At 40.0% G+C, this 15619-nt stretch overlaps 2 protein-coding genes across 3 annotated transcripts in view; one reads left to right on the forward strand and one right to left on the reverse strand.

Moving 5' to 3' along the window:
* The window catches only part of LOC144644905 (uncharacterized), a 38886-nt gene that overhangs the window by 22649 nt on the left and 618 nt on the right, over positions 1-15619 (reverse strand). Inside the window, exon 1 of one of the 2 annotated variants that reach the window (XM_078504466.1) lies at positions 14665-14757. The exons of the other annotated variant lie outside the window; for it this stretch is intronic. The gene's annotated coding sequence lies outside the window, so the exon portion shown is untranslated. Of the gene's footprint in view, positions 1-14664; positions 14758-15619 lie in introns of those variants that run through there. 2 annotated transcript variants of the gene reach the window in all.
* On the forward strand, positions 2478-3812 carry LOC144642412 (uncharacterized protein F54H12.2-like). Its single transcript, XM_078501372.1, has one exon. It carries the CDS (start codon positions 2478-2480, stop codon positions 3810-3812), a length of 1335 nt encoding a protein of 444 aa, XP_078357498.1.

A 15619-nucleotide genomic window follows, 5' to 3' on the forward strand; every position in this document is an offset into this window, starting at 1 on the left:
CGCATATTTAATCGCATCCGTTGTGTATTAGCTTGTTGTGGTGGCAAAGTCATCGTACAAAACTCCGAGTTTTGCGATGGAGAAAACACTGGCAAGCATATATCTCGACCCAAGTCATCCCGCAAGTTTCGGTGGTTTGGATGCTGTATACCGAGCAGTCAAAGAGAAAGGAAAGAGTAAAATTTCTCGCAAACAAGTCCAAGATTGGTTGAGCCAACAAGACGTTTACACGCTGCATAAACCCGCCCGTAGACGTTATAAACGTAGTCGAGTGATTGTTTCTGGAATAGACGAACAATTTCAGGCTGATCTTTGTGATGTTCAAAACCTCAGTCGCTACAACAAAGGCTACAAATACTTACTTACTTGTGTGGATATTTTCAGCAAGTATGCCTGGGTCGTGCCTTTAAAAACAAAACAAGGCCAGGAACTAGTGAAAGCCTTTCAGACCATTTTATCCTCTGGACGAAAACCGTCTAAACTACAAACGGATCAGGGAACCGAGTTCCTTAATCGGGTGTTTCAGAAATTTCTGAGAGACAATAACATTCATTTTTTCACAGTCAATTCAGGCCTTAAAGCTTCTGTGATTGAAAGATTCAACCGAACATTTAAAAACAAGATGTATAAATATTTTACAGCCAAAAATACCCTAACCTATATAGACGAGCTTCCTCAGCTGGTAAAATCGTACAATAACACTTATCATCGGAGCATTAAAATGAAACCGAGCCAGGTTACTAAAGACAATGAAGCTAAGGTGTGGGACACACTGTATGGCAGTGATGTACAGAAGAGAGTTCGCTTTAATTTTGCAGTGGGAGATCGCGTAAGGATCAGCAAGGTCAAGCGAATCTTTGAAAAGTCTTATCTTCCCAATTTCACGGAAGAAATGTTTACGATCTACAAACGATTTGCACGTCAAGTACCGGTCTATAAGCTGAAAGATGATGCTGGAGAGATCCTAGAGGGAACATTCTACGAACCCGAACTGCAAAAAGTAATCAAGAACGACGATGTCTATCGCGTTGAAAAGATCTTACGCAAGAGAAAGCGCAAAGGAGTAGTGGAATATCTTGTGAGATGGAAAGGCTACAAAGATCCAAAATTTGATTCCTGGGTTCCTGAAAGTGATATTTCGAATTTGTAATTTATGCATTCTTGTGTAGTGAATAAAAGATTATGAAATGGTACAATGTTTGTCGCATCCTTTCTTATAGATTAAGAATACCCAGATTAAAAAGTTCATTTGAACACAAGATACGATGGAGGTAACACAGTTTTATCTACATCTTCCAAGCAATAGCAGTCTAGATAAATATCCAAATAACACGTTGACAGAGTACCGGGTTGGTTTACCTCAAACCGTTAGCTTGACGGGGGACTGGGAAGTAGCCTTAACAGAAATTCATTATCCTCACAGCTGGAATAATGTACAAGGAAATTTTGAGAATCGATTTGAAATTCGAAACCACGAATTGTTTGGATTATGGGACACACTTCGTGTTCCACCAGGTTATTATTCTTCCATTGAGGACGTTCTATCAAAGATGAAAGAGCTGGTCGACAATGAAAAGCGTTACGGTGATGATGTGAAATTTACCTACGATTCGCTCAATAGAAAGGTCACTGTTCACTTGCAAAATAATGCAGAACTATTCTTTGACGATATCGGATACCTGCTAGGATTTCCCCCAAAAAAACCTTTTTCGACAACGACCACGGCTAATAGAGCAGTGGATTTGGAACACGGATTTCACGATCTTTACGTTTACTGTGACATTGTACAACCACAATATGTTGGAGACGCACTTGTTCCCCTACTTCGGATCATCCCCGTTGAAGGAAAGAACGGACAACGGATCAGCAAATCCTTCGTACGCCCGCAATACGTACCTGTCAGCAGAAAGCAGTTTGAAAGTATTGAAGTAAATATAAAGCGCGACACAGGAGCATCAGTGCCATTCGAGTTTGGGAGAGTGTTGATTACACTTCATTTTCGACAGAGTAGGCCCGTGAACTTTTAAAGAGATGAAGAAAATTCACACTCCGAATCACAAGTTGTACGAAGAATATTATTTACATCAAGCGAAGCAAAAAGGTGGAAACTTACCAGCTTTTCACGGTGCTCGATTTCAGCGAGGTTATGGGTTGGGTTCCATATTTAGAGGTCTTTTCCGATGGGCGGTGCCCCACCTTCAACAGGGTGCTAAAACGCTTGGCAAAAAAGCACTACAGACGGGAATCAATGTTGCACAAGATGTGTTAGAAGGAGAAAATTTAAACAAGGCAGTCGCTAAGCAAGCCAAAAAAGTCCTAGGTCAATCTTCCCAGAATGCTCCGCAGTCAGGTTCGGGCAAAAAAAGTACAAAAAGGAAAGCGCAGCCCACAAAAAACAGTTCGATTCCAGCCAAGAAACGGAAAACATCTCCGCAGAAGAAGAAACCCGAGGAGGAATATTCCCTTTTAAAGTAGACATGGCTTTTGTTCATCACGAATCTCAAGAGTGTACAAAATCAGAACTTGATCTTTTCACAGTTCCTGCTACACAAACATCGATCACAAAGGGTCAATGGATTGAATATCACCCACTTACTAACATCACTGATAGCGGCCCGATCGAGTTTAACGTCTCTGGAAGTGGTGAAGAATACCTAGACTTGGCGCGTACGCAGTTATATGTCAAAGCCAAGATCACCAAAGCAAACGGTGGCGCTTTAGATGCCGAAACAAAAGTGGGACCGGTGAATCTATTTCTAAATTCCATGTTTTCGCAAGTGGATGTTTCTTTGAACGAGCGACTTATTTCCCCATCGACCAATACTTACCCATATCGTGCCATGATTAAAACGTTGTTGAACTACGGTGAAGATGCTAAATCAAGTCAACTATCTATGGCTATGTTTTACAAAGATACCCCTGGAAAGATGGATGTGGGGGATCCAGTGGCAGACGATGATGACGCAAATATTGGCTTAAAAGCTCGCTATGAATTCACGAAAGAAAGTCAAACAGTGGATATGATAGGTCCCATCCACAGCGATATATTTTTCCAAGACCGTTTAATTTTAAACGGAGTCAATCTAAGACTCAAACTCAACAGAGCTAAAGATTCGTTCTGCTTAGTCTCATCAGCCCCTGGAGCTAATTTTAAGGTGGTCATTACAGAAGCAATCCTGTTCGTTCGAAAAGTCAAAGTGGCCTCTTCCATTACTCTTGGACACGCAGCTGCTCTAAAGCAAACGACTGCTAAGTACCCAATCCGCCGAGTTGATTGCAAAGTTCTCACCATCCCGACCGGATTCAGTAGCTTTAGGCCAGACAACCTTTTCTTGGGCCATATTCCAAAGCGCCTGGTATTAGTACTGGTGGATACAGCAGCTTTTAATGGAACATATACCTCCAACCCGTATAATTTTAAGCACCACAACCTAACCCAAGTGGGTATTTACGTGGACGGGGAACAAATACCTCGGAAACCCCTATTTCTCAAATTTGATGAAGCTGGTGGTCAAAATTTTATAGCTGGATTTCAAAGCCTGTTTTCTGGAACAGGAAAGCTCTCCCAAGATGCAGGCAACCAAATAGGTAGAGGCGATTACGGTTCTGGCTACACAGTATTCTGTTTTGACTTGTCCCCAGACCACTGCTCGGGTGATCATTTAGAGCTTACAAAACAAGGCAACCTCCGTGTCGAGCTTCAGTTCGCACAAGCACTCGCCAACACGGTTAACCTTATCATCTACGCCGAGTTTCAAAACGTGATCGAGATTGACGCTAGCCGAAACGTTCTGTACGACTACACAAACTAGAATGGATACCATCCAATTGACGCATATATTGAGAAAAGATAAATATACGCGTGGTGTGTTTCAAGGAGTGTATCCTTCAGATAAACTACCCACAAGTGTTTCATCCTTCCCAGCGCTATTCATTGCCAATGTGGACACTAGTGAAAAGCCTGGATCGCACTGGGTTGCGTTTTATTTCACCAAAGATCGAGAGGGAGAATTGTTCGACTCTTACGGATTACCTCCAAGCAATAATACTGGAACATTTAGTAGCTTTTTGGACAATAATTCTAACGAGTGGACTTTTAACTCTATGACATTGCAGAGCATGGACAGCAAAGTGTGTGGACATTATTGCTTGTATTTAAGAAATAGAAAACATGTTCCGTGTTTCTATCGAGTTATAGAAACACGAGTGGAAGTTTGGGAGAACGAGAAATGCTGTGGGAACACGAGTCGATAGACGAGTGTTTCCACAGCTTTTTCGAGTTCTCCCAAACTTTCACGAGTGTTTCTATAACTCGATAGAAACACGGAAAACATGTTTTCTATTTCTTTTAGAAAACAGCACAAAGAAAATAACGCACATCAAAGTAATATTTAGCGCTTTATTTAACATCAAAACGTAGATTCTCTTCACCTCGCGGTTTTACGTCATGAACAGTAATCAACCAATCATAGTACGGGAGTCGATGAACAGAAATAAATCAACTGTTCAACATTTGCTTCAAGGCTAAAATTCACCGTTGTTTGGCCAAACAAACAAAGAAAACAGGCCCCAAAGTTAACGTAATTATGAGAAATAACTAAGTCGATGGTTTAACTGAAGTCCAGCACTGGAAGGAGTCAAGAATTGTGGTTTTATTTCGCTTCATCGAACTAACCGAATGGTTTGACGACCGACGATCGAGCGACTCGAACCTTGGAGGTGAAAGTGAATTATTTTTCTGTTAAAAGAAGTTTGACTCGGCATTCTGGACGAATATCTTGTCCAGTTGAGGAGCTGTGAATAGTTCTGAAGTGCTGCAAAGCCTAGAATGGAGTGAAGTTGCGCCAATTCATATACTTCTTTGAAAGGTCAGCCGCTTCGATAATTTCTTTCACAGACTATTTTGAATGTGTAGCGGGCTCTGTAAACATCTTACTCGCTTGTTTTAAAATGTGCAAATATTTGTTTAGTCTTAACCTGGTTTTTGTCAGCTGTGACATTAAAATTTGGTACAATTATTAGTTGTTATTTTTGCATTGCTTATTTTAGCGCCGTGAATATTGATTGCCGTGTCTACGACAACTGTCTGTGTCTCCATCGAGTTATAGAAACACAATTTTTAACCAATCAGCGCACGTATTTACTTTGTGCTATTTTCTAATATGCTTTATTCCGCTGTCGTAATATTAGTATGAGCACCATTGTACATCGTTTCTCTAACAATAAACGACGCAATGATTTTCTTGTTAAACGCTTTATCGAAAAGCATTTCCCCCAAAGTCTTAAAAAGTACTGTATCATGTAAACAAACAAGGAGTGAAAGCACGGTTCAATAAAGACACCATGTAATTGCATTTCAACGTATTTTATTGAGTGATCAAAAATAAAGAAAGTGATTTACAATATTAAAATGTCTGCTGTCATTATTTATAATCGTAACCAGCGGACAGCTTGAGGGCGCGGGCTTGCCGCTCTCCGCCCTTTCTTTATCACAGAGGATGAGGTGGAAGGTGGTGTGGGAAGCCAACGGGAGGGACTATCTGGAGTCTCATCTCTAACTCTTGCTTTAAAGTCCCGGATGGCGCTCTGCCTCTGGGGATTTCGTACCAAGTTTTCGGGGACGTTCATTCGCGCCAGTCCTCTCGCAAATACTGACCATCCGACTGGCTCAAATCCTTTACGTTGACGCAATGTGTCATTTACTAAATCCACCACGTGAGAACCAGATATTGGTTTGTTTTCATACATCAGCTCCCCTTTTTCGTTCCAATGCAACACATCCCGATTTTCTTTAATTTTATCCAACAGTTGTCTTGCCCCAGCCTTGTACATCTTGGGTACACTTTTCATGACTTCTTGCTCTACTGCAGTTGGAATAGTTTCTACTTCGGTGGTTTCTCTACCAGCGTCTTTTTCTTTACTCTCTTCTGGTTTAGGATTTTCCACGGGCTTAGGTGTTGTTAATTTCACGTGAAGCGGCTGTCCCTTTCGCTGATCGTAGTAAGTCAGGTAGCGTTGTAAGACTTGATTATAGAGTTTTGCCTTCTGTTCATCATCTATCTCTTTACTAGATAAAATCTCATTCATCTCACCGTCCAAGTTTTTCAGTGTTTGTGTCACAGGCGGTGTTAATATCTGCTGACGTTGCTGCAATCTCTCTAGAGTATTTTCTGGCACTAGAACCATACGTTTAGTATGATTCATTTTAGGCAAGAATTGAACTCAACGCACGAAGCACGGGCGGTAACAAGACACTTAAAAAGTTTCCTCCGTGTTGAACCAATAGCTTCTTTTTCTTGTCGATTGGATTACTTTTCTGAGCCAAAGCTACTAAGACTTTCTTGTGAGCTAGAAGTTTCTTCTTAGCTGGTTTACTGACAGGCACTGTCTCTTTAAGTACGTTTAGCACACACTCACAAATGCTTCTCACTAAATCGTCGTCGGCAACCTTCAAAATCGCTTTCCGTTGAGCAGGAGTACACTTGGCAAGAAGCTTCAAAAAATCGTGGCTCTTTCTCAGACGCTGGGCCATGCTCAAGTGACTGAAAACACTATGATACAGTCTTTTTATACTTTTTTGACGTAAGCAATCTGAGTCTCCCCGGGGAAAATGTTACTTCTCAACCGGAAGTCATCTGCTGTTTCAGGTTTAAGATCACATAGTAAATATCCATAAGGCCTTCTAGTCGCATCTTGAAATGACTCTTGCATGTATTTCACATGACCAGGAAACATTTGCTTCGCTAAGTTATTGACTTGACTGCTATCCCGCGGTGATTTAAAGATAACCAAATAATGACAGTTCAGGCTCATATCTCTCAATTCCTTTCCCCGGTGAAAGATGTTTTGTAGTATAAATATGACGCTCAGGTTGCGGTGGTGGCAGCCTTTGGTAAACAGATTGGTAATTCGATGATCATTACTGAGTTCTTGCATTAAATCATCGATGACCACAAGATTTCTTAAGGAAGGGTTGATCATGCTCTCTAAATCACTAGGAACGCCTTCGACAAAAGTGATGTTAGAAATACTCCTTTGCATCTCATCATAAGCGGGTTGATATATTCCATAGCACCAAATGATATTTTCAGGAGCTCCATCAATTACTTCTTCGCCCGATTCAAGTAAACGTTTCACAAACTGACTCTTACCACAACATGTGGGGCCGGCTACCAGGGCAGGGAACGGATGCTTTAATCTCGGGTCCATGATCACAACTGACTGTTTGAGCTACGTGCACATTCATTTATTGAAAAAAGTTCTGGGTTCAGTCTCTTCCTCATAGACACGAACCATGTTAGTGTTTTGTAATTTAGCAAATTGGAGCCAATATTTCCGCTCTATCTCTGGTAAGCCATGTACTCGAGTTAAATGATCGGCTAATCGAACTAAAAATTTTGAACCGCAACCAGGAATCGGACAGTGCTTACACTTCCTTCGCACCATGCTAACTCTATAAAAGGTTGATTGAAACTAAAAGAAAACTGTTCAAGACACGAAATTTATCGTTAATTTAACACAAAAAAGGAGCCAAAAGCGCCAAAAGCGCCATAAACGCCATTTTCGGAAGATGTTTTTTCTTTGAGAACACGCGCGGGAATCTCGCGTGGGGTTGCGCGTGGATGTCACACGCGCGTGTCAGACAGAAAACAAGCCATGTTATAGCCAACTCAGTTTATTTCCAAGTCTTAATTTACAATACAAAACAAACGAAGGGTGGTAACTCCATCCTCTAGTACTTTTCTCTTTGGGTAGAAGTACGAAAATCCATCTCGAACTTCTTTGCGAGAAATTTTACTCTTTCCTTCCTCTTTGACTGCTCGGTATACAACATCCAAACCACCGAAACTTGCGGGATGACTTGGGTCGAGATATGTGCTTGCCAGTGTTTTCTCCATCGCAAAACTCGGAGTTTTGTACGATGACTTTGCCACCACAACAAGCTAATATACAACGGATGCGATTAAATATGCGCTCGGTAGTTTGCAAAATTTCTCTCTAAGTAAAGATATTTCTCCTGAAGGTATGAGGACCCGCATAGGACATTTTTCTGTTCGCTGTTGGAAGCCAACGTTGCTACAGACGCCATATGTAATTATATAGCAGAATCGCAAAAATGTGTGAATCCTCGCAGTTGGAGGTGAATCTCATCTTGATTGACAATTTCAACGTAATCACAGCTTGCATTCTATTTGGTTTTTATTTTATTTTTTAACAGAGAAAGATAACAGTTGTACCAGTAAGCGGGATAGCTAAATTATAACGGATTATACTGATCAGTGTACAGTTCTAAAAATCATTTAAAACAATGTTTAAATCTGTTTATCGTTCACTTTGGTTCATTTCACGCAGCGAAGTCACTGCGACACGGCGTGAAGCCGCGATTGTAAGTTTTTCTGGAAAACAACGCGTGAAAAATTTAGTTTGAGGATTGATTCGATAGTAGTTATATCAATTGCTCGCTTTGTCAGTTTTCATTCTGTGTTTGCTTCAGTGACAACTGATTTCGTTTTTCTTCAATGCGAGATGCACACGTATTTAATTCAGTTTCAGTTTCTTTGTCTTCATCGTAGTCACAACCTTTTATGTTGACTGATAACAGACCTATCACGTTAATAACCGCAAGCAGAGCGCCCGCTAACGTAAACATTATCTGAAAACACAAACTGCACAGTATACTAGTAAGCGATCAAAGATATCGCAATGTTTTTGTTTGCTATTTATAAGCGCGTATCAAAAACTGTCCATGTCGCTAAGGTGTCCATCCATTATTAAATGCAGACACTCTTCCAGCTTGTCGTGAGCTGGTGTGTACAAGAATAGCGAGTATTGTGTTATGAATTTTCACGCCTCGAATAAGTTAGCTGTGCGCCAGAAAATTACCCAGCAAGTTATGGAATAACGAATAAAAAGACGCGAAAAACGTAACACGACACACTGAACCCAAAGGGGCTTTTGATCCTTTATTAGTATGAATGTAAAAACATGTTTCATGCGATCAATTTTCTAAATGTCTTCGCACGAAAAACACGGAAAGCAAAAAAAAAGGTGCATTCTTAACAAGCACAATATAAAATCATGGCACTATCCAATCTCTTCAAACTCGAACTACCAAATTATATGCCGATTTCACTAAGAAGTTTTGTAGAAAATCATGGCATTAGCAAATATCCCCACATTCGGACAGCCCCAATTCCCCCTGCCCCTTAAAAACAACACCTCTTAGAGTTGGATAAAATCGGGAAATATTTCATAATTCCATAACGTTCTATAAACTCACAGAATCACGGGCGTGCCACCTAGTGTTTCTGTTGCAGTTCTTGCACTTAGGAGTTTAGTAGAAAATCATGGCATTATCAAATATCCCCACATTCGGACAACCCTAATTCCCCCTGCCTCGTGAAAAAACCCCTTCGTGGAGTTGAATAGAATCGGGAAAAAATGCAGGAAGTTTCATAATTCCATAACGTTCTATAAACTCACAGAATCACGGGCGTGCCACCTAGTGTTTCTGTTGCAGTTCTTGCACTTAGGAGTTTAGTAGAAAATCATGGCATTATGAAATATCCCCACATTCGGACAACCCTAATCCCCCCTGCCCCGTAAAAAACCCCGTCGTGGAGTTGAATAAAATCGGGAAAAAATGCAGGAAGTTTCATAATCCCATAACGTTCTATAAACTCACAGAATCACGGGCGTGCCACCTAGTGTTTCTGTTGCAGTTCTTGCACTTAGGAGTTTTGTAGAAAATCATGGCATTATGAAATATCCCCACATTCGGACAACCCTAATTTCCCCTGCCCCGTGAAAAACCCCTTCGTGGAGTTGAATAGAATCGGGAAAAAAATGCAGGAAGTTTCATAATTCCAGAACGTTCTATAAACTCACAGAATCACGGGCGTGCCACCTAGTGTTTCTGTTGCAGTTCTTGCACTTAGGAGTTTAGTAGAAAATCATGGCATTATGAAATATCCCCACATTCGGACAACCCTAATCCCCCCTGCCCCGTAAAAAACCACTTCGTGGAGTTGAATAAAATCGGGAAAAAATGCAGGAAGTTTCATAATTCCATAACGTTCTATAAACTCACAGAATCACGGGCGTGCCACCTAGTGTTTCTGTTGCAGTTCTTGCACTTAGGAGTTTAGTAGAAAATCATGGCATTATCAAATATCCCCACATTCTGACAACCAAATTGTTTGTTCGCCCAATTCCCCCTGCCCCTTAAAAAACCATTTAGAGTTGGATACAACCTGGAAAATTATGCAGGAAGTTTCATAATGGCATAACGTTCTTACTCACAGAATCACGGGCGTGCCACCTAGTGTTTCTGTTGCAGTTGTTAAATATTTGCACTTAGGAGTTGTAGAACAGTATGGCATTATCAAATATCCCCACATTCTGACTACCAAATTGTTTGTTCCCCAATAAATGTAATGAAATAGTTTAGTAACAGTAAAATAATTGAATTTCTCGCAATCATCGATATTTTCGATTTTGACTTTTCGCATCACTCGGTTTGACCATGTTGTAAACAAAGCACGGAACAGACTTACCTGGACACAGTGCATTCAATCCGGTCCATCGATGTGAAAATTCTATCTGATCGAAACATAAAATTAAGAAAATCCGCAGGCAAGCTTATACAGGTGCTTTTGCATATCAGACACAACAAACCTTTTCTACTACCGACAGAACAATTCTCTTTTCGTGCGCCAGTAACATGAACGATTTGGCATATTATGTGAAGTATCTTCCTGGCGCCCGGTCCAGGCCGCTTCATGCAACTTCGTTAGAATGATGACCGATTCAGTTGACCAATGTCGATATGACCATCGTGCTATTGAAGCATACAATTCTCAAATCAAAATATGTTTGTAGTAACATACATGTACCTGACTTTTTTTCCGCCAAGCGAGTTCGCGCGCCGCTTAACATAATTTATTCTACCGCCAGACACGAAAATTGATCCACGTAACGTATAAGTGTTGACAACATCATCTTACGAGACCGCGCGCAGCTTCAGTCCAAGAAAATCTGGAGCTTTTCGTCTTCTCATTCTGCGATACAGTGCTCAAGAGCATAATTTTAAAGCGACGAAAACGAAGCTGTGGCCCAGATTTGCGGACTACATTCTTGAAAGCAGGGGAATTAATTTTAAATTTATTTTTTCCCTACAAATGTTTGATGTTATATACAAATGCTTTCTGGTGCTTTGTTTTGTTTTTTGTTCGTCAATTATTATAACTTTAGATCCTTGTTATTCATATTTAATATTGACTTTGCTTGCATAGCGCGGCTAATAAAAAAAAATACGATCTCCCCACATCACTTTAATTGCCGAATCCTGCAGATTCATAAAGTTATTTATAGCGAAAGTCTTGGCGAACATCTCATTACATCTGTCAAGTGATGAGTTGTGACTGATGTTTTGCACTCCTTCTGCGAGCTTTACCGAGCTTTAAATTGCAAGATCTGTCAACACGCCTATTGTTTACTATTGCGAAATCGGTGCACTGAATGTACCCATGGCCGACACTATCGCAGGTTGCTAAGGCGTGCGGGTCCTCATAGATACACTTCTTGCTATAAGGCGGTGGCGGTAAAAATCGACTCGAAGCATATAGTAGAATGTTCGACCTATGTTTACTTGAGTACAGACAAACACAAACTGACTTAAATAATCTCATGAGCACACTTTATTGTTTTAAAAATAGAATTTAGTTTGAATTTAATTCGTTCTCGGGTAATTGCACTTCAAACGGGTCACAGTTCAAAACCTCGTCAGCATTTCGATCTTCGCGGACTTCCATCCCACTGGAATCGTTTGTTTTGATACCATGTGATCCATAATAAGCGGCATACAAAATGCGATCTTGCAGCTTTTCCGCTTGAACGATCTCGCCGAAGGTATCCAGTTCAAGAGAAAGACGACGAGGTATTTCTTTGACTAAAAAATCGTCTTGCAAAACCTGAAGCGTTGAACATATTGATCTCCGCTGGGTGCAGTTTTGTTATCGTGAGAATAGTGTTGTTGACACCAAACAAGGCACGGCATCTACAAATTTGCGTGTTCCATTTGCTATCATGTATCGATATAATTTTTCCTTGACTGACTACGATTAAAGCGCTCGCATAAACTAGATTTCATTCGACTGTACACGCTAAAGTGATGCACTTTGTATTTGGTAAGCAGCTTTTTCACGCGACAGTCAGTTTTACTTTTCAGTTGTTCCAAGTTTACGTTTGTTGCTCAACTAAATTAAAACGTCTGTTGATACCTTCAAAACGCTCTCAAAAACTGGGACAAAATTAACATTTAAACTACAGTAAACATTTACGCCATGCTCGATGTTATAATTCGCTTACAACAAAAGTCATTTTTGTGCTCAGTTAAATTTCAATGATCTGTTTGATCAATTTCAGTTTATTCGCTTTCTCACTTAAAACTGACATACAGTAAGTTGAACGAAAGTTCGATGGTGGCGCACTTTCTGTCGACTAATAATCAACTTTTATAATAATGTAAGCTATTGTCTTTTAGCAAATGAAAAAAAAACGGGAGCAAAGGTTTTGTACAGATTTACTCGTCTGGTAAGTGAAAACTATTCAACAACACAATAGCGGGCACAAAAGTAAATACGTAGTCACGCTTGTGCGTAAACTGAATTAATCAGACCTAATCATTTATCCACTAATTTGAATGCGCGACAATTTGCCATCCACACTGCATCGTAATACTGTAGCAGACGCAATTTATAATCTTCATACTTGCGTGCCGTCGCTTTACTGGTTATCTCTGACTTGTATTTTTCGAATCCGTAATTGTCTCTCATACCGATCAAACACCCTAAAACGGAGCCGCCCGGCTTGTAATCTATCAACTCCTCCAACTGCTCGGCGAAACCGCTCTGCAGAGCGTTCCAGCAGAAAGTCAATCAGCGTGAACTCCAAAACACAACAATCTTCTCGCCTCTTGAATCTCGTCCTGTGCCACCAACCAACACACCGCCTCGATGTATATCGTGCTGTCACGAAGTGATAGGAAAAACTTTTCTTCGTCCTTATCTTCACCGTCGCTATCTCGCTGGTATAAAGAGCTCGGCAAAAATCTTATGCTTCCCCGCAAACGGTACGTCCACGCGATAAACATGTTCATTCTCTTTCCAATAAACTTGTCTTCTGATTTCTAAATATTTTAACAGACCTTCTTTCAAACTAGCGCTAACCGTGTCTCTACAAGCGGCCATCTTTCTCTTTCTTGCTCAGACAAAATTCTCGATTCGCTCCGATGACCCCACTAGCGCCCTCTAAAATCGCCGCCATTCGCCGCCATCCCATGGCCGACTTTTGCTTCATTTACATAAAAAAAGAGTAATATCCTTCCCTCCTACTACTATAAAGAGTCCCAAGTTAAATGACAACAAAAAACTGCTTTTCTAATAAAAGAGTGTTATTTCTTTTCTGATGGATTTGCTGTAATTCTTTCTGATCGCGAAAGGTAAATTCAAAAAGACATTGACCAGGCATTTCCAATCGTTCAGATAAAAATAAACCTTGCGTGCGTAAAGCGTGGCTTAGTTGTTATTCATGGCCAAACGCGCTTCAAGCGGAAGCTCGATCGTTCACTTTATACGGGGAATACTTAAACCACATTTTCTGTCGGAGCATTTGGTAGCTTAGCCGTATTGGAAAATATTGTTAGAAATATTTTATTTAACAGTGTTATCTCGCCAAAAAGAAGTAATGAAATTTGTAGACAGTTTGCATATATCTGTATTTGGTCCCATACGGTACAATCAAACTTGTTTCCTACATAGGCAAAATTGATGAGAGAAGTTTTATCCTAAGGAATTTACAAGACCAATTATTCAGCGGGAGAAAAAGTTAGACTACTGTGTGAAAAACGGTGGTGCATAAGTTTTTGCATCCTTGACAACGGATGATTTTCTAAAGCACGCAACTGAGTCTGAAATATATCCATGCATTTTATATTTGTAAACGTGCGGTATTGGATGATTATACTTTCTTGTAAATTCTCGTAGAATAGTTTATTTATCTGTGTCGTGGTGTATCCGGCGAATCTGTTTATTTGATTCTTGGCTGTACATGTTTATGCCGTGGTTCCATTTTATCCTTGGTTCAATTTTCCATTGTTCCACATTCATTACCATACCAAGAAAAAAGGAAAATAAAACTAAAACCAAGGGTAAAATTGAACCATGTAAAACAATTATATGTATTCACACATAGTCAACGCATACGTGTATGTTGTCATAATTCAGGATAATTTAGGATCTTACCAATGCTATCCCTTTTCATTTACGTTGTGAAAGAAGAGAGAAAGTTTGTACTAAAATATTTGTTCTACAGGCTGTCGTTTTTTGCTACACGCGACACGAATCCAAGGGAAAGCGAATCCCAACATTAAAAGCTTCTCGCTCTTTGCAGATGCATTTGATTTTTACTAAAGAAAATTTGTCGATCGGCTTTCTGTGCTTTAAATATGTTACGGAGACATCTTGTATTTACGAAACGAACAGAAATGGGTTTCATGAAAGAACATTTCTTTCCCATTCGCTCGTTGTTTGTCTACAAAATGTAGGGCATCTATATTACCTATTGCTGTTCTTATTACAAGATCTAGTAACAAAGATGACTTACTGCACTTGCAGCGTTCCGTTCAACTTAATATTGAAGACTTGCAAACCTTTGTGATAGGTAAGGTCACGTTTGAGAACTGGATGCGAGCTGTCTCCTTCTGCCTTTTTAATAATAAGTTTTATTGTTTAAAAGTAGATATGAAATTGACAGCAAAAAAAAAAAAAAAAAAAATAGGTGCACGTCACGCCTATCATTTATCCTTCAGGAAAATTTTCCACCGAGCCAAACTGACTGAAATATAGTTTTCAGTATCGATCGTTATAGAGAAAAGATATCAAGTTTAACAAGCATAAAACTGGTCCGAACAAGATTAAAATTTAGCCAGAGTGCACGACAGCCAAAACGGCGTCCAAAGTGGTTTGTCAGATGTTACCTGGGAAACTGGTGTCGAAGTTCACATAAGCTTTCAATGAAACTTGAAGTCGAGGAAAACAAAACGTGACTGTGCATATTTTAAACCTTTTTAGCGTAAATAATAAAAGAAGTCACTGTAAAATTGAATTGACATTTGAAGAAAGCACTCTTTAATCTGTACGCTTTTTATTTACGTTGTGAAGTAAGTAGTGAGTACTAGCTGTCGTCAGTTTTGCGCTACAAGTGGCAGTTAAGTCGAGCTCGCCTCATCGAATGTCTCGTCATAGAAAACTCGAGATCGTTCAATGTAAATTAATCCCCTCTTGTTTAACAGAGTCCAAAGCAAGGCGAATCCCAACATTAAAAGCTTCTCGCTGTTTGCAGATATATATTTGATTCTTACTAAAGAAAATTTGTCGATCGGCTCTCTGTCGGTTTAAAATACGTTACGGAGCCATCTTGTATTTAACGGAACGAAGAGTAATAAGTTTCAGCAGAAGCAAATACGCTTCTGGTTTCAGTAAATAACATAAGTAGGTATGAAATTGACAGCAGAAAAAATACACAAATTCGCCAGAATGCACGAGAACCAAGACAAGGA

Source organism: Oculina patagonica, chromosome 2 (genome assembly GCF_052425735.1).
Source record: "Oculina patagonica isolate OP01 chromosome 2, crgOcupat, whole genome shotgun sequence".
Taxonomy (NCBI): domain Eukaryota; kingdom Metazoa; phylum Cnidaria; class Anthozoa; order Scleractinia; family Oculinidae; genus Oculina; species Oculina patagonica.